General features: G+C 38.4%; 1 protein-coding gene across 1 annotated transcript in view; it reads left to right on the top strand.

The window, feature by feature from the left end:
- barx2 (BARX homeobox 2) overlaps positions 1 to 21,711 on the top strand; it is a 44,223-nt gene extending 22,512 nt beyond the window's left edge. Inside the window, exons 2-4 of the mRNA XM_039764048.1 lie at positions 14,820 to 15,129; positions 18,780 to 18,864; positions 20,341 to 21,711. Of these exons, the coding sequence (XP_039619982.1) occupies positions 14,820 to 15,129; positions 18,780 to 18,864; positions 20,341 to 20,619 (674 nt within the window). The 3' untranslated portion in view covers positions 20,620 to 21,711. The remainder of the gene's footprint in view (positions 1 to 14,819; positions 15,130 to 18,779; positions 18,865 to 20,340) is intronic.
- The last annotated feature ends 4,004 nt before the right edge of the window (positions 21,712 to 25,715 follow it).

The raw sequence follows: 25,715 nt of genomic DNA on the forward strand, positions 1-25,715 counted from the left end.
GACATTATTCAGAAATGAATGAAAATTGGAGATTATTACTCACTGAACATTTTACGTCAAAGCATTACATTTACATTTATATTTACTTATTTGTCTGACACCTTTATCCAAGGAAACATACAAATTTATAATACAATTGGTTACATTTCTTTTGGTTTTCCAGTTGGAGCACAGGCAGGTCAATTGACTTACTCATGGTCACACGGCATCAGTAGTTGGATTTGAATCCTTAAACTAGTGTTTGAAGTCCAAAACCTTAACCATTAGACATTTGCTAGGGAATATTACTTACTGAGCATTTTATATTGGAAGAATTTGTGTCATTATTCTGTGAAATCTGTCATACCCTCTGCTCTTTGCAAACTTGGTTGGTATCATGTAGCTGTAGACAATACAGGTGTCACGTGGCTAACTAAATGACCCCACATTCTCAATTTAAGTTAAATTTACCTTAGCATCAAGTTTGTCATTGATAAACAGACACTACTTATACCAGCATCAACATCCTCCAATGGTGGTGAACACTGGGGATCATTATTAATTTTATGCCTTTTACTGAATCTTACAAATCTATTCATTGTAATGGTCTATTGAATGCAATATAGGATTGATACTATGATATCTTTCTTGGATATACAGAGAAAAGTGAGTGCATTTAACTTAAAAAAAATCTAATGAAAGATTGCATTGATTGGAAGATCAAGACTGTAACAAAGAAGTCCTTCAAAATGAACATGGTTTGATTAGATTTCAACTTATTTTTTTATTTTCATATATTGGTTGCCTTTATCATGTATATTTGGCAAGCAGCTTAATGGGTTAAGGCCATTGAGTGAAAGTAGAATCATTGGGTTGGCAATAGAAGCCAAAACACTAAGGAGAAATTAAAACTATTCATACAGACAACTATTTTACAGAAGTTAATAAATCACTTTGCATTTTATACTACATCTTACACACACTCAAATCATCTAAAGTCAGTTCACATCCTAATTTAATGGCAAGAGATTAGGTGGATTGGCGATTCTAAATTGGCCCTAGTGTGTGCTTGGTTTGTGGGTGCGTTTGTGTGTGTCCTGCGGTGGGTTGGCACCCTGCCCAGGATTGGTTCCTGCCTTGTGCCCTATGTTGGCTGGGATTGGCTCCAGCAGACCCCCGTGACCCTGTGTTCGGATTCAGCGGGTTGGAAAATGGATGGATGGATGTTTGTATTCTACCCACTAGAAACAGAGTGGCATATGTTTTTGAGACTTTATCAGTCAGTGTGGACTGGCACTCTTTACTGCCTATAAGCAGCCACTGCACCAATGAAGATGTTAAGTGTTACGTTTAGATTATCAGATTTAAGTCATAACCCACTGTCTGTATGGATTTTGAACACTGTTGTGACTATATTGTTTTTGTCCAGAATTTTGCTTTCTATATGAGTTAGTTCAGTTAGTCTTATATGAGTGAGTGTGAATGTGCCCTGTGATAAAATAACCAACAATGTCTTGTACCTTATGATTCTGAAATATACTTTAATTCCCTACAACTCTGTATTGGAATATGCAGATTTGAAGAATGAATGAATAAATGAAAACATCCACATTTTTAATATGTCCAGGTCTCTGAGGACATAGACACAAGTTCAGGTTCATCTGGTAAATTGCCTATTAATGGCCGGCCAATGCCATGTCTAATGTCAATATGATATTTCCATGATGGTCCTAAATCAGAGCTTTTTAGTCTTGGTAAGTTTTTTTCTGATATGACTAATAGGTGATATGTGGGCTAAATGTTAAACAGATAAAAAACAAATTTTGGAGGAGTTTTAGAAAACAAACTCTTTTGCTGTAAAAAAGAAATGACTGAATGAATAGGTTTCAAGATGAATTGAACCGTAGAATCAAAGTTATTCTAGGAACTTTGTCTAGAAGCTGAAGGTGGGAATTATAATTGAAATGTCAATAAAAAAGTATTTTTTTCTACTTAAAAGATGTGATTATGCAGAAGAGGAGACTTATACCTTCCTCAGAATGGAGCATTATGAGAGTTAAATGTACCTGTATTTTTATTTTCATTTTCTTAAAAATAGGTGGGATGGTAGTAGATTAAGAAATGTTATCATCTAATTACAAATGTTAACCCTTTAGCAGGTAGTTAGGCTTAGTGATTAAATTGCTGTTAAACTGTAAATAGTCCTTACTAATGAATCTGATCATGTTGGAAGGAAGGTGGTATGATGGCACTGAGGTCAGCACTGTCCCCTCATGACTTAAGCATTATATTTCTAAATCCTCCATTCAGATGTTATCTGTTTGGACTTCAGCTGGTCTCCAAATGTCTGTGTTGGTTTTCCTCTGGTACTCTGGTCTTCCTCCAACATTCTCAAAGATGTGCAGGTTAGGTTAACTGGTGATTTCAAATGTACCCAAGGGTGGGTGAAAGACTGGTACCCAGTTTCCTGCACTGAGCCCTGTGCTGCTCAAATCAGGTCCAGTCCCTGTGCACCTCAGTTGAATTAAGAGGGTGTGAAATGTACCCAAATGATTTAATTTGATTTCTTATGATTGGATAATTCCAAATGTGGGTGAGAAGTGTCTCTTTAATGGACTGGCGCCCTGTTTCTTGCCTTGTACCCAGTGCTGCTTAGATGGGCTTCAGTCACCCTGAACCTGAATTGGAGTAAGGGATAAGTTTGGTATTTTTCAAGTCAAACTTATTTCTTTACAAGCATGGCATATACACATTTGCAATACAAAACTGTGTTTTTTAAACTTGAGTGTTTTCTATAAATTAAAATAAAATCCAGAGCCTGTTCTAGCATTTTCTAATGAAAGCCATAAGGCTTTGAGCACCACCAGAAAACATATATTATGATCACTAGGGGTCATCTCTGAGTCACAAACCCTAGACACAATCACAAAGACACAAGCCCTGGGTTCAAAAGATTTATTTTTATTTAAGATGTCACCTTCAGACAGGCTTTTTGCTTCTGCAATAGAATTCTTTTCCAATTCTTTCTTCTCCTCCACTCCATACCAAGGGAGGCTTGTTTTTGTAGTCATTGTCTGTAGCAGATGCAGTCGCAGTGGTAACATCATTGTCCTCCTCTACTGACTCCAAGTTGCTTGATTGATTCTCAGTGGCATGGAAGCAATTCCAGGTCAGGCAGGAACTCTGTAAAACAGATAAGTCCTCTCCTAACACTCTCCCCAGTAGCACACAAAGAACACAACAGGTGTGCACATGGACGTCACAGCCAGAAAATGCTGCCACCTGGTGCATTTGGATGGGGGTCAACACATGGCCCTGCTCTGTCCTTCCATTGTGTCATTTCAACTAGAATGAACACAATCTATTTTGGCTGGGAAGCCCATCCATCCTTTTTCTGCATCCACTATGAGAGCTTCTCACTTTGGATAAAGACTGCAAGAAATTACAACTCTATTTGATATAAGGATTGATTTTGAAAAACATAAATTAAGTCACCTTTTAGATTAAGACCACCCAGTCTCACCTTAGACAGGACTCAATATAAAGCACTATCAGTCAATCAATCTTTGTTTTACCCAGAACCTGTCACGGCCTTTTCCCTTCAAGGCAGCTATATTTTCATTTCTTCAATGCCAATTGTCCATATTTTATGAAGCATTTTGTAGGTGTTGGTGGAATTATGTTTATTAATTTTATTTTGAAGTTGAGTTAATATTGGGTTAATATGGTGATTAGCTGTGTAATAGCCTCTATCTGTCTGGTGTCTGTCTCTATTTTCCTGGCACTGTTGACCGGATAACTGTTTCATTAACAATTTATCTTCTTCTTTCGGCTGCTCCCATTAAAGGTTGCCACAGTGGATAATCTTTTTCCATATCTTCCTGTCATCTGCATCTTGCTGTGTTACACCCACCACTTTCAGGTTCTCTCGCACCACATCCATAAACTTTCTCTTAGGCCTTCCTCATTTCCTCTTGCCTGGCAGCTCTAGCATCCTTTTCCAAATATACTCAGCATCTCACCACTGCAATCTCTCCTCTCTGACTTTGTCTCCAAACAGTCCAACCTGAACTAACCTTCTAATGTACTCATTCCTAACCCTGTCCATCCTCTTCACACTCAATGCAAATCTTAAAATATTTAACTCTGCTACCTCCAGGTCTGTCTCCTGTTTTTGATCAGCGCCACTGTCTCCAACCCATATAACACAGCTGTTCTCACTACTGTCCTGTAGACTTTCCCTTTCATTTGCTGATACCTGTCTGCCACAAATCACTCCTGAAACTCTTCTCCACAATATCCATGCTTCCTGCACTCTCTTTTTCACCTCTCTTCCACAATCCCTGTTGCTCTGTACTGTTGATCCCAAGTATTTAAACTCATCCACCTTCACAAACTCTACTCCCTGCAGCCTCACCATTCCACTGACATCAGTCTCGTTCATACACATGTATTCTGTCTTGATCCTATACTGACCTTCATTCCTCTCCTCTCTAAAGCATTCCTGCACCACTCCAAACGTGCTCATGTATATGTGTGGGGCAGCACAATGGCATAGTGCTGCAGGCTCACAGTAAACCAGGGTTTTAGTCCCTGCATATTTTCTTCATGTCCATGTGGGTTTCCTCTGTGTGCTTTGGTTTCCTTCCACATTGTAAAGGCTATATGTGTGTGTATATGTGTGCGTTCACCCTAATGTGGACAGGTACCCTTTCCAGGTGTTCCTTCCTTACACCCTATGATTGCTGGGATATATTCCGCGGTACTGCTTTGGATAAGTGGGTTAGGAAGATAGATGGATTGGGTGTGTCTGTGGTTCTGACTGGCGTGTTGTCCTGGTCTGCACCTGTTGTTCCTCCAAGATTCCATATTTTGTACAAGGATAAACGAATAATGAGATGATGCATTTGAAAGGCGAACTCTTTCTTTTTCTCTATTTCTTTCTCTCTTTCCTTCTCTCTTTCTATGAAGAATCCCAATCGCTGCCTTTGTTTTCGCAGCGGTGACAGATCGCGCAGTCTGCAGCACAAGCTGTTTGCACAGCTGCGACTTACACACATACTTAAGACCGGTTTGTCTTGGTCTGGCTTGACTTTCGCACCTTAAGCAAACACCGTGGCCTCCCCGGGCAGAACTGGCTCTAAACAGTAGGCGATTGTATTTTAGCTCACATTGGCGCAGCTGAGCTGGGACGACTTGCTACCGTGCCGCTCCTGTGCCGCAGAACCCATCGCGACTCTTCAGCCCTCGTGTGCGTGAACTCCCCCGTTTTTCAAACTCGTCCGCTGACATACTGATGACAGTTGAACTGGTTTTCAGAAACCTAATATGACAGATTGCTGAAAGGCAACAAATGTCCTAACAGAGAGACAGAAATGGCTGCTTTATAAGCGGCTTAAAAAGTTGAAGACCAAGTGTCAAAAAGGCTTATATATATTTATGTGCTTTTAAAATCTCTTATCCCTTTGAAGAATTAGGGGGTATTCATATGCTATAACAAAAGTATCCGGACTTCTTAATAAGTCATCAACAGTTAAGCTGGAATGTTAAAGGAGGGCTACAAGAAAGAAAGAAAGAAAGAAAGAAAGAAAGCTATTACTTCAAAAAAGTTATGCACATCTTCAGGGTGAAGCTTTCATGGAGACATGTATATGTTTTACCCGGAAATACAGTATTGGGCAGTGCAGTGTAAAGATACTGAAAATCTAAAATTTACTTTAAAGATATGAACGGGGTACTATAGTTTTTTTTGAGAAACACCTACTCATATTGAAGAAGCTCTGCTAAGCTGAATGAAAGTGCCTGACACCTACAGTAACACTCCTGGTAATTGATGCAACGATATGATATAGGTGGATAGTTCTAATACTCTAATATTCTGTGCCTTTCTATAAAACATTTTGCTTCATCTCATTACTTTCATTTCAAATTGGCCATTTTGGCACTAACGTTTATAATAATGTATTTTACATATAGCACAAACTCCATTTTGCATTTAAGTGGAGTACTTCATGTAGATATTAACTAATGCAAAATTATATATTACTTGACTGCTGCCTTTAATCAAGGCAGCGTACAACATCTGAAGTACAACAAAATACATTTCTTTATTTTTTCTAATTGGACCCCAGGCAGGTGAAGTGATTTCCTCATATTCACCCAGTGTCAGTAGCAAGATTTGAATCCATAACCACAGAGTTTGAGGTCAAAAGCCTTCACCATAACCCTACAACACCTATTTACTGTACATAATACATAGTATATAAAATAACATTTAACAAAAATATAAGTACTTTAATACAGTTCATGATCAGGGTCCACAGGTCTGTTCTGGCTGTATTTGATGGCAGATTGGAGTCCTGGACACACACACATACACACACCATCACACTCTTACTCACACAAAGCCCAGTTTTGAACTGCCAATTCGCCCTTTTCACAAAATTGGGTAAACATACTTCCTGTTAGTTGGCCAGCAAAAAGGTTAATTAACCTTATCTAACCTAACTTATACATCTTTGGGTATGCAGGTGGGAAATCAGAATGCCAGTAGAAAAACACATACACAGGAAGAACAAATAAACTCTATGTGGGCAGGATTTGAAATTCTAAATTACGCAGTATTAACCACTGTGCTGCCCAGTAGGAATTACAGCGAATTGGTATGATCAGGTTTGGACACTGGCCCAAGTGCTGCCACTGATTCCTCAGCTTGTGGCCTAGCATCCAGTTTCTTCACATCTAGACCATTCCACTGTTGGCTAAACATGTTATTTGCTATATGGGAAACACAAATGGTGACGTTTAATTTTAAATCCTCTGCTCTCATCTGTGCCACCATTCTCACCTTCCATTTCAATTTGGAGAGCATAGTTCAAATCTTAGCCTTGACCCTGTCCTGGTGGAGTTTGCACATTCTCTTAATGCGCCTATACTATATAATAACTATATAATAGGTTTACCAAAAGCTTCTTCTTCTAAAGCTTTTCCCATTTTCATGTGGGATTGCTTTGTTTGACTGTCCTCTTCTGCTCTCACCTGTTGAACTCTTCCTCGCCTGATAACCCTTTCTCTCTAAGATCCTCCTTCACTCAGTCCATCCAATTTTTCTTTGTATGTCCTCTTCTCCTCTGTTATAATTCTTCTCCCCACCTTGTTTACCTCTCATCTCAATATACACCCATACCATTTGAAACTTCTTTCTAGTACATCACTGTATTTAGATTTGCCTAAAGATTTCTGATTTAATTGAAATTTTCAAAGATTGGGTTGACTGTCAATTGTAAATGGACCTGATTGAGTGGGTAAATATGCCATGTTATAGACTTGTGGTCACTCCAGGCCTTGCTCAAACTCAACAACATCATGTGCCGAAATCAGAAGACTTTCAAAACAAGGTGAATGAATGAATATTTCCTTTTTTTGAGTGCCTTCTTTTGATGTCCAGTCTTCTTTTTTCTACAGACCCACATCACAATGAAGCATGGTTTTCCCAAGTTAATGTTTTGCTTTTTTTGAATGCCTTCTTTATTCCTGAGGTACATAATAATTGGTAATTAGTAATGCATCCTGTCACATCTTCCACCCTTGATGATGATCTCACTTTCTTTTCATGGTTCTAGAATGTAACTCTCACTTTACCAACTCCATCAATTCTGTTGTTGCAATCTCTGCAAGTATAAGTGCATGCAAAAGTTATTAATGCCCCTATTTACAAATCTACTTTTTGTAATTCCGTAATATCCTGGCAGTATCTGACATAAAATAGGATCCAAGACTGTATAAGGTGCCATTCCTTTACATAGCACACTCAAACTGACAGTCATTCATATAAAGGCTAGATTAAGGTCACCAATTAACTTTAAGACCAACCTGGGATACCAGGAGAAACACCTACAGGAAACTCCAGACAAACAGTGAACAGGCCAAGGATGAGGTAGCAGTTCTAAGCATTGAGCCAGTTAGAAGTTGCTATCATGACATACAAAAAGTCTTGTGAAATTTTCCTTCACAGGCGGTTCCTTAATTCCAAGTAGCTAATGAGCCATAACTGAATTAATCTTCATACTGTGGTCAAAAAAAGCAGTCCTACATGTTCATTGTTGACCCTCATTTTGAATGTGTATTTAGTCTGTACAGGGATTTTTCACAGTTTGCCTGACAGAGTCTTCCCACCGTCTATATGGTTTTTGTAAAATTTAAAGTGGTGCTTTAGGAATGGGGTATGTAAAAGCCTGGCTCTAATGCACAAATTACTTATTTATTGCTGCAAAATACAAACAAAGCCTTTGCTACAATCATGTTATGTAGCAATAAGTCACTTTACCATTCTGTGAATTTTTCAGTGGTGCTTTGTAATATGTGAGATCAGGTCTTGTAATTACTAATCGATGTAGGTGGGTAGCTTCAATTACCAGCCTTAAATGGTGGGACGTTTTTTAGATATAAAATGAGAATATGCTGTAACCGAACCTCATTATACCTCATCAGCTAATACTTGTGGCTTAGCTTTGCTTTTTTGTGCACTGTATTTACCTGGGCAAATGTGTGATCTGAAGTACCTTTCCTCCTGCAGGGTGGAGCCAAATCCCACTCATCAAAGATATTTGTACATGTTAAATGCTCAATCACTCTCTAAAGACAGTGGGAAAGACTGTTTCTTTGCTCTTGGCTGTGGTTTATCAGTTAATCAGCATTGACTGTAAAGTGAAGTATAAAAAGTTAGAAGGATTTTAATAGAATGTTGCCTGAAGCTAAAAGCAAAATTATTTATGGCATCTAAAGGTGCATGAGGCAGTCTGTAATTAACACTAAAAATTGAAATTCATTTAAACTTCTTATTTATTTGTTAAAATTACTGACATGTCCTAAATTTTGGATTTTATTCCACATATATCGAAGTCATAAAGTGATTTCAAGAGCAGCTGTAATGAATATATGTTTTATACTTTAATCCCAGTTTGGCATTGGTTGAGGGATGACTCATGTGCTCCTCACTCCTGAAGGAGAAGCTTTGATGGGCAGCAAGGCTCAGTTGTGCTAAGCACAAATGCTCTAACTTGCTTATTCCTCGCACCTGCCACAAAGGCATTAGAAAAAGAATTAATGGCCTTTAGTCTTTGAGCTTAAAAGCCAGCACTTAACAAAAAGAAGAGGGGCAAGATTTTCTGCTGAAGCAAACTGATAAAAAAACACAATTAAATATCTTATTCTATACATTATCAAGCCCTTTTAATCCAGTTTAGGGTCATGACCAAACCTGATGGCAATGGAAAAAAGGCAGCAACCAGCCTGGCATGGGGTATCTGTTCATCACACTCTCTTTTTATTTATAGAATTGTTAGACTCCTACTTTCATGTTAAGAATTATTCTAGTCATAGAATATATGTGAAATAACATATTAAAGGGAAAATGAAGTTCATCACACAGTCTCTTCTAGAGCATTCCTTCACTGTCACCCATTCTAGGCAGATTCATAAATTATCCTGTAATTACAACTTGCGTTAGAACGATGGTTGGAAACTGGACACTGTAAATGCAGGCTAAATACTACTATTATTTATGAGTGTGTTATATTTTTAAATAGTAGTGTTTTATGCTGTGTATGTGTTTATATATAAAACAAGAAATAGTATATAGGACCACCGTGACCCTGTAGTTAGGATATAGCGGGTTGGATAATGGATGGATGGATGGATAGTATATAGTAAGAAAGAAAAAGGAAGAATACCATACAAAATGCTGGGGCGCCACAAACTACACCATGTAATGATAAAAGTTTTCGACAAATTGCAACACTGGCTCTGACAAAGTGTATGTGCTTCGCTCCTGAGCTGAACCTTAAAATACAACATCTTCCTGTTTGGATTACTATTTAAAGGTGAGAGACTGGAAATGGTGGGAATAGGGTGATGGAACAGTGTTGATGTAAAGGATCCTCTGGTTGGTCAGCTTATTTTGGGCTGAAGACATAAGGGACCTGTGGTGGGCTGGCACCCTGCCTGGGGTTTGTTTCCTTCCTTGTGCCCTGTACTGGCTGAGATTGGCTCCAGCAGACCCCCGTGATCCTGTAGTTAGGATATAGCAGGTTGGATAATGGATGGATGGATGGATGGACATAGGGGACAACAGTTAGGCTGCTTAGCAGCCTTTAAATTCTTAACCTCTGTACCTTTCATGGATAAATAACCTTGTATAAATATACATGTACATATTTTCTGCAACTCACACGCCCAAATGTGATATATTAAGAAATTGACAATTGTAAAGAGTTGGGGCACCTGCAGGCAAACCCTATATAAATGAAAATAAAACACAAATTATAAATGTGTTAAGAAGGAAAAGAAACATCTTTATAGAGGCGAGTCTCAAGAGTGAGTCATCCCAAATGGAGACACTTTCGGTTATTAAATGGTAAGGTTGTTAATTATCCGGTCAGCAGAGGGAAAAAGTGAAGAGGTGTTAGAACACAAGAACACCCTGCAGATACACCTCCAGAAACTTTAAGCTATCCCCAAGGCATACATGTGTGACATATGTGTGTGTGTGTGTGTGTGTGTGTATATGCACACACACACACACACACACACACACACACTAGACTGCCTGAACGATTAAGTTTAAATTTAGGGACAAAGAAATATGTATTTGGGTGGCACATTAGGGTACATCTCTTTATTAAATCAAATTGCCCGCCCTTCCAAATAGCCAATGATATAGTTACAGTTCAATATACAAGTTTGTATATTCTGCTTTTAATGAGCTTAGCAACTCAGAAATTTTATTCTGATACAATAAACAGATTCTCTGACCTCAAAAACCCAAGCGAAAAGTGTCTGATTATAGATATTCACCACAGAAAAGGAGAAAAAAATATCAAAATAAAACTTCATATCAGTATCAAGAGTAGTGATAAGTGAAAAAATGTGCAAAAAACTTAGTTTTGCTTCATAAAAAAAATGTATGGAGCAAACTTCGGCACAAACCAATTTTGCACTATTACTACATACATTTTTCATCTCATTTGAAACCCTTTTCTCCAACTGACAAAGCATGGTACAGTTTTTTGTGGTGCAAAGCATGAATAGGGGGTTACAGCTAGATAGTACAAAGGCACTCCTAAAATCCAAGGCATGAAGCTGCATGGAAGGAGCTGTGGAAGATCATTTGGCAGAGAAAGAAGACTGTGTTTTTGGCTATGGATTAACTCTTGCATCCTACCCCCGTTAAACTTTACAAACCCTCAAAATCTCATGTTAGTAAATTTTACCATTGCAAAATTGCATGTGATTTTTTGGGACAAACCTGTGAGGCTGTATGTAAAGCAAAACCTGTGATGTAAGAGACTTTAATAATGATATCAATGTTGGTGCCACATGTCAGAAACTGCTCCCCACCAGGGATGTTCATGCAGCACAGTCTCTACAGTTTCCAAGGAATGATGTAATAACCAAAAACATCCATTGATCAGCAGTTCTGTGAATGAAAATATCTTGTTAATGAGTGACGTCAGAAGATAATGGCCAATTTTGATCAAGCGAATAGAAATGATCCAAATAGCATTTTACAACAGTGGTGTGCTGACAGGCATCTGTGAGAACACAGTGCATCAGACCTTGAAATGGATGAGCAACAGCAGCCTAAGATCACATTATGTTCAACTCCTGTCAGCTAAGATGAAGCAAAAGTAGGCACTTGATCAAATTAACATTGGAGAAATATCACCCGGACTGACAGACCTCAATTTCTGTTGTAAAGTGTAAATGGCAGAGATTGAATTTGGCATACATGGCATGAATCAATGGACTGATCCTGATGGCTGTCAATTGTACAGCCTGGTAGTGTGAGTGTGTTGTTGTTGGGAATGTTTTATTGGAACACATTTGGTCTCTTAATACAAAATGTGAGTCATGCTGTTTCCAGCCTATTCCCTCAATGGGAGATAAGTAAGTAGGACATATGGAGGAGACGGGTCAGAAACTACAATGTAATTTTCCCTCAGCTACGTTAATAATGATAACACAGCAATGATAATCATTATTATTAACATATTGAATAATAATACTGTCTTATCCCAATAATTAAAACTTCAAAGATGAAACATGTCAGTGGCCATAGGCCAATTTGCTGAGCTTCCATAAAATGATAATACTGTAATTATTATTTTTATTGAAGTATTTTCACAGTTCAGACCGCCAGCAAAACTAAAATTAGCCCATTATGGATCAAGGGAGCAGCAAATTGGTAGTAGTCCAAATAAACAGGATTTGGCATGCTGCAGGAGCCACACAAGTACAAACACCTACCTGAGTTACATGCACACACACAAATTGTATATTAAGTACATCTCATTTATTGTTTAAATCTACAATAAGAAATCATCAGGCCATTTTCTGAACGTGTGTTTGGTGGCTTAGCAGTGGTTGTAAAGGTGACTGAGGAGATCAATCAATCAATATACTGTACATCTTCGCACTGGGCAGCCCATACAGCAGGCATTTCTGTATTTCTGTATAGTGGACTGAGTGAATAACCATGGAATTTGCCATCTTGCTTTCAAGGTATTGTTATTTTTAAATCTAGCGACATTTACTAAGTGATCAACCAGCTATAGGGCACACTATTTCTTTTTCCCTTCACTTTAGTGTTTTTGACATATTCCTCTCTTGGGACCTGAGAGGGTTTGTTTTGGGTGCAGGGGTGTTGTGGGAGGAGCATACCTCATTGGTGTTACACGGCCTCTGAAGCAATGATATTAAAAGGTTAGGAAACACTGATCCCTCCAGCTGTACATCAGTGCTCGGTGAAGTCAGCGAGACATGTGCTGTGACTTGTTGCTCTGAACTGCACTCCAGCACAGTGCGGTAAAGATGAGATCATCCAGCTAGTGATGTCACAGTGCAGACAGTCTTTACTCTGTTGCTGAGAGCAAGAGTTTGGAAACTGCAGGCTGCAACACAGACTGAGTCATCTGCACATTCCCTCTGGGGAGGGGGTGGCGATCTTACAACATAGTGAATTATGAGATTTTGGAATTGTTTTATTTCCATAAATAGCTCATCAATCCCTTGTCTTGTTAATTACAGTTGCTTTTTGTCTCTTTATGTATTCTCTTCTTGGATTTTTTCCGAAAAGCAGTTGTCAAGATAATGTGGCTTTGAATTTCCAACTTGTCTTACTAATAACAACTTACACAGTATTAAGTACAATTTGTGGACATGTACAGGCTTCGGATTTTTATGCTTAACTGACAGCATTTTAAATGTATTCATGGCTTTTGTTACCAGTAATCTTATACAATAATTGCATTGTTGTATTTATGTAAATTCAGCAGACAAGTGAAAATATATAAAGCTCTGACTGCAGCTCTCTGATCTTTGAACTCCCAGGCTACAGTATGCAACAATCCTATTACTGGCTTTCCAGTGGACAGGAATTGGACTAACTGTAATAGCGAATATTAATTATTACTATCACTAAGGAACAGAAAAGCAGAGCTTTGTTTTGAAAAGCTTTGCAAAATTGCCCTAAAATTAATTTTGCATGTAATTCTGCAATTGCAAAATTTGAAACTCACTATTATATTTGTTGGGGGTGGAAAGCATGCAATGTTGCTTCCCAAGTGTCATTCTGTAGCCAAAACACTTCTCTTTTGGGTCCAGAGGTAACTATGCTCACTTTCCCCAACTCCATAAGTCAGTGCAGAATAGAATCCTTCTGGCGGATCTTCAGCAGCTACTTACTCAGGCCAATGGGTTTTTAACAATTTCTGTAGGTAGGTGCTCTCTAACCATGCCATGCTTGTACACATGAAGAGAAAGGTTTCGGTTAAAATTAAAATATATGTGCTAATGGTGTGAATTTTGCTTGTGAGGAAACACAATGTGCTTTGTAAATTATTTAGTGACGTGAAATTCTGTAACCTTGACCAGAAGAAGGCATATTTAGAAAAAGGAAGAATAGATGACAGCATGAAATTCTCTGTATCATTTAGTCTCAACACTATAATTTGGTAATAATTTAAATTTTGTTTACTGTGTAGTTTTACAATTCTTTTGTTAATTTAAAGTACCATATAATGCAATGTAATGGAATGCTTTTTTCACAGCAACAAAGAAACTCACAAATGCTTACCATTAATTTTCAAAAGGAATATTGTACATGCAGAAGACAGCAATCATTCACCACCAATGCATTTTAGTGATTTTAACTTATGCCACTTGCTTGTGTTGTTCACAATCCTTTTCCATAAGGCAGTGTGTACTATCTGCTGCAAATCATTTTCAGTCAGCATTTCAGCTGTCCTGGCAGTCTGCTATATTAGACAGCTGCTGCCATTTTTTAGACTTTTAGGCACTGTCCATGCCTCAAAAACAGCAGCCATGAGAGTGACAGACTGCAACTGTAATGTCTTGCCAGCAAAATGGAACAGGTGGCATAAAATCATTTATAAGGATGACTTTAGGCAATGATGGGATTTGGTGGCCTATAAAAGTAGTAAAAGATTTGGGATGACTGCCAGAGTGGTGATTGTTATCCCAGTGGGATTTCAGAGTTTACAGGACCGATATTTCAAAGGTACTGACCTCCCTTACCACCACATTGACCATTTCATTTACTGCTAGAGAGTTAAAAATTATGTATGCTTCTTTGAAACTCAGTCATCTTAGACATACAGACACATAGACAATCCTCTGTCCCAGTCTATAAAATAGAACACCAAGGGTTTCTTACGCATCTCCTCTCTAAATGGCCGAAAGGTAGCATCTTTAAGCAATATTTATTTTGCTCATATGTCCGTTTTCCCTCCATGAATTGATGATGATCTTGCTTTTTGCAGGTTCCTCCTCATTACGAGCCTACCCCCTGATCTCAGTGATCACACGGCAGCCTCCTGGCCTGTCTCAACTCTCACAGCCTTCACCCTCCTCTCATGTCATTCCACTGCTTTCTCCACTGCAAGCATCCAACTCACGGGCTGAAACAGCAAACAGTGAGACACCTCTGAGCATCAGCAGTGAATCAGATGTGGAGCAGACCATCTCCAGGGTGAAAAAGCCCCGTCGTAGTCGGACAATCTTCACTGAACTGCAGCTTATGGGTCTGGAGAAGAAATTCCAGAAACAGAAATACCTTTCTACTCCGGACAGGTGAGCAAGGGGCAGAGAATTGTCTAATGTGATTGTAAGCAGATCTACAGTATCTGAGTTCATAAGAATTACTTATGAACGCTTTGAAATCACTTCAGGTTTTTTTTCCAGCACCTCCTGACTCACCAGTATAAAAAAAAACCCACATATGATATACCAGTCTAGTTATATAAGATATCAAGCTCCCTATTTTTCAAATCCAAAAAACACTCATTTTTAGGCAATTTTTGGAATATACTTTGTGTGAGATATTACACCTTTATGATAAAGAGTAAACCGATATGTGTCTCCATCAGGAGTAGTCAGAAATACTTCAAGTTGTGCACTCCACATCACCTTACCCCAATGACCCCCCCCAACCCCAGTCACAACTGGGATGAGGGGTCAAAGTTACTCCTTTTCACACAACTTCAAAAAAGAGGATAGGTAATATAGGTAACATGGAATATTGTTTAATGGTTTATCGAGGATGCTGATCATAAATATAATTTATTTGATATTTGATTTTTTATGGGTGGTCCTAGCCCTCTTAGAGCCCCGCCCAGAAGGTCAAAAATTACAAATTTCAAACAGAATCATGTTTGGTGTTATTTTAGACTATTTCAAGGTCAGTGATTATGATTATTAATATAATAGATATAATTTTTTTCTCTTACAATAAAGAATATTTTATACTTTAAATATTTAAATTAAAGAATACACTTTAATATTTCAAATATTTATTACAACTACTCTTGGTTCTCTGCGGTGGGCTGACGCCCTGCCCAGGGTTTGTTTCCTGCCTTACGCCCTGTGCTGGCTGGGATTGGCTCCAGCAGTCCCCGTGACCTTGTAGTTAGGATATAGCGAGTTGGATAATGGATGGATGGACTCTTGTTTCTTCTGTACTTATACCTCATAAAGTAATACATTACATTTCTTATGAACACCAAGAATGAGGGCAGCTTACACTAATTCAAATTTTTGAATACAATGATATGCAGACTTGTGAGGCATTTCAAAAAGGTTGAATCTGAAAGGTTTTAACAAAGTTTCTGTGTGCAAACATAATTTTTCATCTCATAAATCTTTATACCTCTGAAATATAAAGATAACATCCATCCATCCATCCATCCATTATCCAACCCACTATATCCTAACTACAGGGTCACGGGGGTCTGCTGGAGCCAATTCCAGCCAACACAGGGCGCAAGGCAGCGAACAAATCCCGGGCAGGGCAATAGTCCACCACAGTTATTAACTATCAATAATGTTTTTTTGTATTATCCATCTATTCATTAATTTCCTGATCTGGCTTATTTCATTAAAGTTTCCAGGCTGTCTGTCCTATCATCATTGTGTACAAAACAGGAACCGATACCAGTCCACCCCAGAGGACCTACGCTCGCTAATAGTAGGCCAACGTGAAGTCAGTAGTCAGTCCAATATGCAAACTTTGATGACTAAGATGAGATTTGAAAACACCACAATCTAACAATAGTAACTGATTGCAAAATCCTCATAGGCACGTGTGTTATATCAACTAATACCGAATCTGAATCACTATAAGGATTTGTGATAAGCGGTTGCACGGTGGCAGCTAATGTCACATACAAATCTGACCCAACTCTAATCAGATAATTAAGGCAAAAGTACACTGGAGAAACATGAGAGCTGTAAGATGTTGGATTTCCTTGCTGTTTAAATTTGAACCTTGATTTTTGTTCTTTTCTGTCATGCCGTCATGTAAGACAAGTGATGAACACATTGAACAGTAATAAAAGTGACAATTAACAAATAAAAAGGAAATGTACTCAAAGAGTGAGAGATTATTACATTCATATTTCAAAGTAGAGGTAAATGATAGTAACATTACCTAATTCTTTATTGAATGACTTTTGATCCAGTCATGGTTCGATCTAATTTTTACACATAATTGAACATTTAACTGCCTTTTACCAATTTTCAAGGACCAGATTTTTATTTTTTTATTTTGATAGTAGTATAGTAGAGAAGCAGATAGGATTGCCGCCTACCAACTTTAGAAGACTTTGGCCTGGTCATTGTTTTTGTGGAGTTTTCACTTTCTACGCGTGTCTGCATTGATTAGTGACTCTTTATTCTCCTGATGGTGTATGCATGTGTGTGGAGATGTGTGTGTGTCCTGTGACAGACTGACTACTTGTCCAAGGTCAGGGTGTAATGCCATTAGTGCTCTGTTTTCTCAGAATATAGGAATGGAAAGAGCATTTTTTGGAAAATGGATTGACATAATATTTGTCTAGTGGTCTCTGAATGAATCAGATAAGCATAAGTGTAGGTGACAGCAATGGACTGGAATCTTATGGAGTTTAGACTTCCATTGCCCAAAATTCTATCATGGCTAGTTCTACAAAGTATTGTGAACAGCTCAGCAGAGTCTTTGTACCACCTTTTGAGATGCAAGAAGTATACAATGTTACACAAAGAAAGAAAGAAAGAAAGAAAGAAAGAAAGAAAGAAAGAAAGAAAGAAAGAAAGAAAGAAAGAAAGAAAGAAAAACTTTATGTATGTCAAATGCTTAGTCATGCCAAATTTCACCTGAGGACAAATAAAATTTTATCTATCCATCCATCCATCAGTCCAGCACATGAGCACATACAGGGTGAATTTTAAATTGGCATTAAAACTTACTGGTATTTCTTTGGGATGAAGGCCAGAGTATCAAAAGAAAAACCCAGATAGACATGCTAAGACCATGTGAAATACACACAGAAGGTGATGACCAGATGTTTCAAGATTTGAACCCGGTATACTGGCATTGTGAGGCGGGTCTGTATCGAAGGAGTGTCACTTCATAGGAGTGACATAACAAAAGAGTAACATAAATACCGTATTAAAGGAGTGACATTTTATTGGAGTGACATAACGAGTCACCTACCACACACAACTGAAAGTACTCTCGCCAAAAGAATTGTCGTCTCACTTACCACTTGGATGGTTGTTTGGATGGTTATCACTCCTTTGAAATTTATATCTGAGGTTTCACTCCTTCGTTATGTCACTCCTATGACATGTCACTCCTTTGAATAGGACCGTGTGAGGCAGTAGAGCTAACCACCTAATCACCTCATGCTGTTAATTACATGCAAAATATTAACTATTTAGAAATTATTTAAGGCCTAATACTATGTTTTATATCTGTATAATACACAGATAGGTTCAGTTCTTGTGTTTTATGAACAGGTTGCAGCCCATTTTAATGCTTTAAACAAGGGCAGCATAGTGGCACAGACAGGTGGTTTGTGCATTTCATGGTGATCCATCTACTTTATTTATATATTTTGGAACCATGAAAAAAATATAATTCAATGCATATACAGAATATCAGGGTTACACTAAAATTAAGCTAGGAGAAAGCCATGTTAAAATAATGGGGTTTTAGCAGTTTTTTAAAGCGCTCCACCGTATTAGCCTGGCAAATTTCTATCAGTAAGCTCAGATTTTAGATGCATAACAGCAGAAGACAGAAGGGGTATCATCAAGTACTATACAGCCTAGAGATCTTACTCCTTTAAATCTTAGTGGATGTATTTATTAACCTTTAATACACAATGTTTAAAATGTTTAACTTGAAGGCGAAGATACTGAATACCATAATAATCTGTTTATTTTAATGAACTGTCTTCTAGGCTGGATCTGGCACAATCTCTAGGGCTTACTCAACTGCAAGTGAAGACCTGGTACCAGAATCGCCGCATGAAATGGAAAAAAATGGTAAGGCTGATTGTCATGGGTCAGATATATGATGTAATATGTAAATATGTAATATGTGATTCTATTTGCATTCTATTTTTGAATACTTAATCTGTTAAAATATATTGATTACATGACCTGTTATTGCATACAATCAATACTGAATGACTTATTAATGAGTGGCAATGAAAAGCTGAAGTTACATTCTATGAAGGATGCACATTGTTTTAAATTAGATATGGTGAAAAACGAGCCTTGACATTTTCCATCCATCCATTATCCAACCCACTATATCCTAATTACAGGGTCACGGGGGTCTGCTGGGGCCAATGCCAGCCAACACAGGGCGCAAGGCAAGAAACAAACTTTGGGCAGGGCACCAGCCCACCAGAGCGGGCACACACACACCAAGCACACACTAGGGAAAATTTAGAATCGGCAATGCACCTAACCTGCACGTCTTTGGACTGTGTGAGGAAACCGGAGTACACAGAGGAAACCCACACAGCCACGGGGAGAACATGCAAACTCCACCTGGGTCCCCTAACTGCGAGGCAGCCTTGACATTTTATATCTATCAATTGTTCAGTCCGTCCATCCATCCATCCAATTCTTAATTCTTCTTATTTAGTTCTGCGTCATGAAAAGCCACAGCAAATCCTGACAAGAGTAGGCAAGGTGCTGTCCATCATACCCATGCTTATTTATCCGAGGGCAGTTTGTGGTAGGCAGTAAACACATACATCTATGAGATGTGCTGGAGTACTCAAAGGAAAACGATGCAAACTCGAGGAGTGTGTGTACACTCCACTCAGGCAGTGCATGGTTTGTGATCTGAACTTAGGATTTCAGAGCAATCAGACAGCAGTGCTAATTTCTGCACTACTATACCATCCACTGTCTACTTCAGATTGCTGACAAATTTCTCACAATGTGCAGTGCAAAGAGATAAGAAAACATTCAGTGTGCCTGTCATAAATGATTAACTAAGTTTATTTTGTTTGATTAAGCAAGGCCTGGATGCCCTCATAAATTAAATATCAGTTATATACAGGTTTATTAGTGTCATTTAGTCTATAATTGCATGCTGTCTAAAAACATCTAACAGCTAGTATCTAGTGTCATCCAAAGTTTTGTAGATAATTGTTTTTGAAAGTTTCTCTGTAATTACTTGGTGTTTTCTCAAGTTTCATCCTAAAAGGCAACATGGCTGTAGGACTATAAAGTTTTCTTCCACTATATTACTATGAGATGTCAGATTGTACCAGTTCTTAGTTATGAATTTCAGACTAATAATAAAAGCCAAGCAAAATGATACCTTTTATTGGCTAACTAAAAAGATTACAATATAGCCAATAAAAGGTGTCATTTTGCTTGGCTTTTCTCTACATTCATAATGGCTAACACGGTACAACACCCTAGTACTACAGACTGATAATAAGAAAATGGTCCATGAGCAGAATAAACCGATTACATTTGCTTCTGCTTTTCTTACAGGTGTTGAAGGGGGGCCAAGAAGCTCCAACAAAGCCCAAGGGGCGGCCCAAGAAAAACTCTATCCCCACAACAGAAGAAATTGAAGCAGAAGAGAGGTTAGCTCAACTTGCCAAGGAGAAACAGGAATGCCAGGCCATACCAACCCTGACTGACTTGTCAAATATCCAGCCCCAGACCCTCAATGTACAGCAATCACAAACAAGCCAGCCCTCAAGCCCAGTGTGCACCACACCAGAAGAGGCACCCTCAGCTCAGCAAGAGAACCAGCTTGTGAGCTGAAGTACCACACCATAGACGAACAAGACAGAACTCGGAAACGATCCGCTTCCTGTCACTTGAACGCATTGCAGTGCGCTCTGATTTCCTGTTGCTTTGCAATGCTGGTCTATAAATCAAGTTATGTCCTGAAGGCTCAGACATTTGGTGGGGGGTAAGTGTGGATTCTACCAGGATCAGGAAAAAAAAGTTACAAAAATATCATGACTATCTCAAGTTCCTACTGAAACTGAAGAGACATTGCATAGCAGTGGTCAGACAAGCAATTCTTCCTATGCCAAGATAAAACAAAATGCCAGCTATCCATGGCAGGGAGGAATGTTTTGGAAATTATCCTGGATTTGACATGCTGAAGCTAACTAGAGAGGGAAATTTTAACCCTTTAACAAGAAAAATCCATGGAGCAACCCACTCAGATGGATCTCATGCCTTACAATAGGCAGAAAAACAAACAGTTGTCGCAATTTTGTCCATGTTGGGGTGACGATACTGCTCCCTTACCCTGACGCACTCATGCAACCAAAGAGAAATGTAACAAGTTTGTAATGCACGCTAACAAAACAAACTGTCACAGTGTTTACAAGGGAGCTCTGTTGCCATTCAGTTCATGCTGTATACAATGCCAGAGGTTGATAAATGTGTAAATTTGTAAAATTGCAAACGGTTGTATGTTTTTATCATGAATTATTTTACTTTTCAAGTTATCATTTAAGAAATGAAAAAGTTTAAAACTAGTTGTAAAATCATTTATAAAATGTCATTTTATTAACTAAGTGCTGCCTTCTCAAATTTGCTTTTGAACACAAATATTCGGGATTTGCATCAGCAGGTTTAAAAGGCCGACAGTCTCAGACGTGGCTTATTCATAATCTTTATGTTTTATGATTGATGGCAAGAAACCAGCAAAGAAAAAATAACAATGAGTGAAATGACTACTAAATACATGCCTGCCCGTATGCATCTTGTATTGTGTTTTAATATATATTTTCATTTGGTGTAAATAATTAACAGTTTGGTGAAGCTAAAACAATGAAAAAATATGTTTTTTGACAAGGAAAAGTTAAAATGTTTTATTTCTCACAGTGTTGCTGCCATTTTTACTGTATATGTGTGAGTTTGTATATTTAAATGAATTTAATAAAAAAAAAAATAAGAATTCCATCATATTTTTTGACATCTGCTCATTAACCATTTTAGAAAACCATTCAAGCTTGGAATTGACTTCCTGGACAAATCAGAGGCTAAGATATACAAGCGTAAGTAAGAGGTGCTCCCAATCACAGAGTTGTCAGGTAGAATCATCATTTGTAAAGCTCTGGATCTTCTTCTTTATCGTCTCCATGTCCTAGAGGTCAGGAAAAGGGCCCAGATTACCGCAGAGTAAAAGGGCTTGTATTACCACAGAATAAACGGACCAACAATCATTTACACGGAGAGACTGATAACGTGCACAGCATTATTGAAATAGTGCGACCAAAGAGAAGTGTTATTTTGAAAGTGATGATTCTGCTCACAGTTTGTCCAAACTAGATAGTTTGGCATTGAATGAACAATTTTATTTTCAGGAGTGGTTGGATCTATGTGAAGATAAGTAAACACCTAAAATATTTTGTTTTGCGTTTACTCACGTTTACATCAACATTTTTATAACTACTATTCATGAGTGTCATCCAGGGGACACTGAAAAGGAGAATGAAGGGTGGTAATGGACAGCGAGGTATAAAAGATATTCTATGCCAGAAACCAGTAATTCAATTGCAATATATAAATGAGTGGGGTTAATCCTTCTGATAAACTTACTTAGTATTTACATCAACCATCACCCAATTCTAATATAGTACTGCACATTATATGTACATTTTATTGACATTGCTAACACCAATTGTAATATTCTTCACAATGAGATATGCAAAGCAAAGGACACAAAGCCAATGAAACGCAAGAACTGTGTGGAGGACTCAGCAGCTCAATGATGCGGTGTGTCTCTGCAGATTCTTCCTCCCACTCCTTTCATGTGTTTGTTGGAGTTTCTACCGTCACCGGTCCCAGTACAAAGGGGACATCTGGGACAAAGAAATATGTTAACTACTGGCAGGAAACCACTTGGCAATGCGAGCAATGTAATGAATGTAATGTGCCACTTTGTAGCATTCTGGACAGGGACTGTTTTCAACAGTGGGGTATGTAAATTAAATGTTCCGATTTTCTGACCTAAAAGATCATTTTTTTGAGATTTGAATGAAAAGTGCTCAGTGATTTTGGAAAACATGCTGAAGGCACATCTTGGTAATTTTATTTTCTGAAAACTGATAGATCGATGTCGATGTTTTGTAATTTTTTAATGAAGAACTGAACATTTGAAAGGTGTTTGACCAATTTTTAAGCATTTATACCATACTAGTTGTGTAAGCCCGTGCTGTAAAAAGCCCAGGCTCCTAGAAACTATTGAAATCGTCCTAAAAAAAATTGAAATGCAGAGTCAGTGGTTTCGTTTTGCAGATGTGCTTGCCCCCCTTGTCTATCAGCGGCTAAGCGAGTTTCTCTCTCGTTTGTTTTTCATCTGCGATTTCACTTTCTTTCAGCTTCATGCTGTAGCCTTCTACTTCTTTCTTCTTCCAATTTGTTAACTTACTGGCTCTTTGAGCTTCATGCTGTAGCCTCGCACTGCTGGGCCGGATTGACACACATACACACACACACTTCCACATGTAGACGTTTATATATAAGATTCTTATCTAACCTATATTTTATATAAATAGCTCTACTAGTCATTGTTGAAAAATACAACTTCTGCTAAAAAAAAAGATATAGAACACTTGGGGTAAAATTCCAATTTCATGCAATAAACAGGCAGACTTCAAAAATACTTCAAAATATTAAAGAAAATGGCTTAGACCTTAGAGGGTTAATGCCAAAAACCTAAAACGGCAGAAAACACAACAGATCTCCTCAGTGGATTTGCATGAAGTTAAGAAAAAACCCCTTGAACAACGCATACAGGATAGGATTGTGTCCAGCAGGTAGTGGTTACCTTCATGGATCGTCCAGATTCACTGCTGAGAAATGCAGTGTGGAATGGCACTTCCGCTTACAATACTGCAACAAAGCTCTAAAAACAACAGCGACAAACAATGAGAAATAAATAATTATTCAATGTACAAACAAGATCAGGCATTCTGGGGAAACCTATTTGAAATTTGGCAGGATGAATGCAGCTGCAGCAGTCAGGATGTTCACGTTCTGTCATTTCACAATGTGCAGGGTTCAACAATTGCCGTAACACTTTTTAAAACTTAAAAAATTATATAATAAACCAATTATAAAAATAAACCTATTTTTCTAGAAATCTCTGGAAACAGAGTACTTTCTTAGCATTTCTCCTGGAAGAGGTCAAGAAATACATTTCTCACAGACAGTTACAGCAAACAGTGAAAGCAAAAACCAGGATGGTATAATATGTACTGTAGCACAAAAATGAAAGATTAGAAATGTGACATAATAATAATAAATATTATGTATTTATTTAGCAGACACTTTTAATTAAAGTGAAGTAAGTTATAATACATACTGTACAAGAATGATTAGAAGGTGCGTGCATCAAAAGCAGCAGTCGACAAGATCAAAAAACGAAGACAAATGAGTAATACTACTACTATATATCGGTCAGCCACAACATTAAAACTACCTGTCTGATAATCGTGTAGGTCCGCCTCATGCTGCCAAAACAGCTCTGAACCATCAAGGCATGGACTTCACAATATCTCCGAAGGTGTCCTGTGGTAAATGATGCCAAGACATTAGTAGCAGATCCTTTAAGTCTTGACAAGGTTGGGCCTCCATGGATCAGACTTGCTTATCCAGCACATCCCACAGATGCTTGATCAGAAATGAGAACTGGGGAGAATTTGGAGGCCACGTCAACACTTTGAACTCTTTGTCGTTTTCGTCATTTTATTCCTAAACAATTTCTGCTTTGTGGCAGAGTGCATTACCCTGCTGAAAGAGGCTATTGCCATCAGGGAATACTGTTGCTTTGAAGAGGAGTATGTGGATGGCAATAATCTTTAGGTAGGTGATCCATGTCAAAGTAACATCAACATCAAAGTATAATATATATTGTAGCATGTGGCCGGGGCGCCTCCACGCTGGGAAGACCAGGGAAGCAAGCGTGGCCAGAGCGTTACCTCTCTAGGGACGCTAGATGGCAACCCCGGGATGCAGCGGGCCTCGGACTCCCGCAGGGCTTCATGGGAGTTGGAGTTTGGTGCAGCCATGTTGGGATCCGGAGGCGCCGCCAGGGGGAGCTGCTGAGCCTTTATAGGCAGTTCTTCTGCCACACCTGGAAGTGCTGACGAAAATAAGTAATCAAGCATCTGGAGCACTTCTGGGTGCCTTATAAAAGGAGCCAGCAGCCAATACTCAGGAAGTCAGAGTCGGGAGGAGGAAGATGAAGCTTGACTGGAGTAGTGGAAAGGAAAAGAGTGCAGGAAGACTATTGTGTTTGTGCTGTGCTTGTGGGAAATGGCAAAGGCGTTTCTCATAAGGAAAAAAATAAAAAATAAAATGTCTGCCTTGAACTTGTGTCCCACGCTTGTCTGTGTCGGGTTAGCCTGGTGGGCCACAATATAGACATTTTTTTTTGAGTTTCTGTAAAATTTTAATTTCTCCATAGGTAAAAATAAAGTATAATTTAACCTAATCTAAACAAGTAATTAATTAAAAGGTTTGGAATGCAGAGTTACATAGCACTGTGTGGAGCACAAGCCAAGAACCATGATGGCTAAGCCGAGCAACATACTGAATGTCTGAAGCTACATCTAGAATATTTTGTCCAGTATGAATGATTTAACTATGCTGGAAAGATTACAGTGAGAAGCATTAGACATATTCCAGGGTATTAGATAAGACAGAAAGTGATGTGTTTTATCATCTTAAGTAAAATGGAGATTAAGAAGTGACACGATTAAAGAATTTAAATTATGAAGGCCACAAGTAAGATGGAGGCAGAACAAGGGTGTAGTTGTTAGCAATGCTGAGTCACAGATCCTGCATTTTTGGGTTTGAATTATATGCGCTGTTGCTACTTGTGCGGACTTTGC

This window comes from Polypterus senegalus, chromosome 9 (genome assembly GCF_016835505.1).
Source record: "Polypterus senegalus isolate Bchr_013 chromosome 9, ASM1683550v1, whole genome shotgun sequence".
NCBI classification, from domain to species: Eukaryota; Metazoa; Chordata; class Cladistia; order Polypteriformes; family Polypteridae; genus Polypterus; species Polypterus senegalus.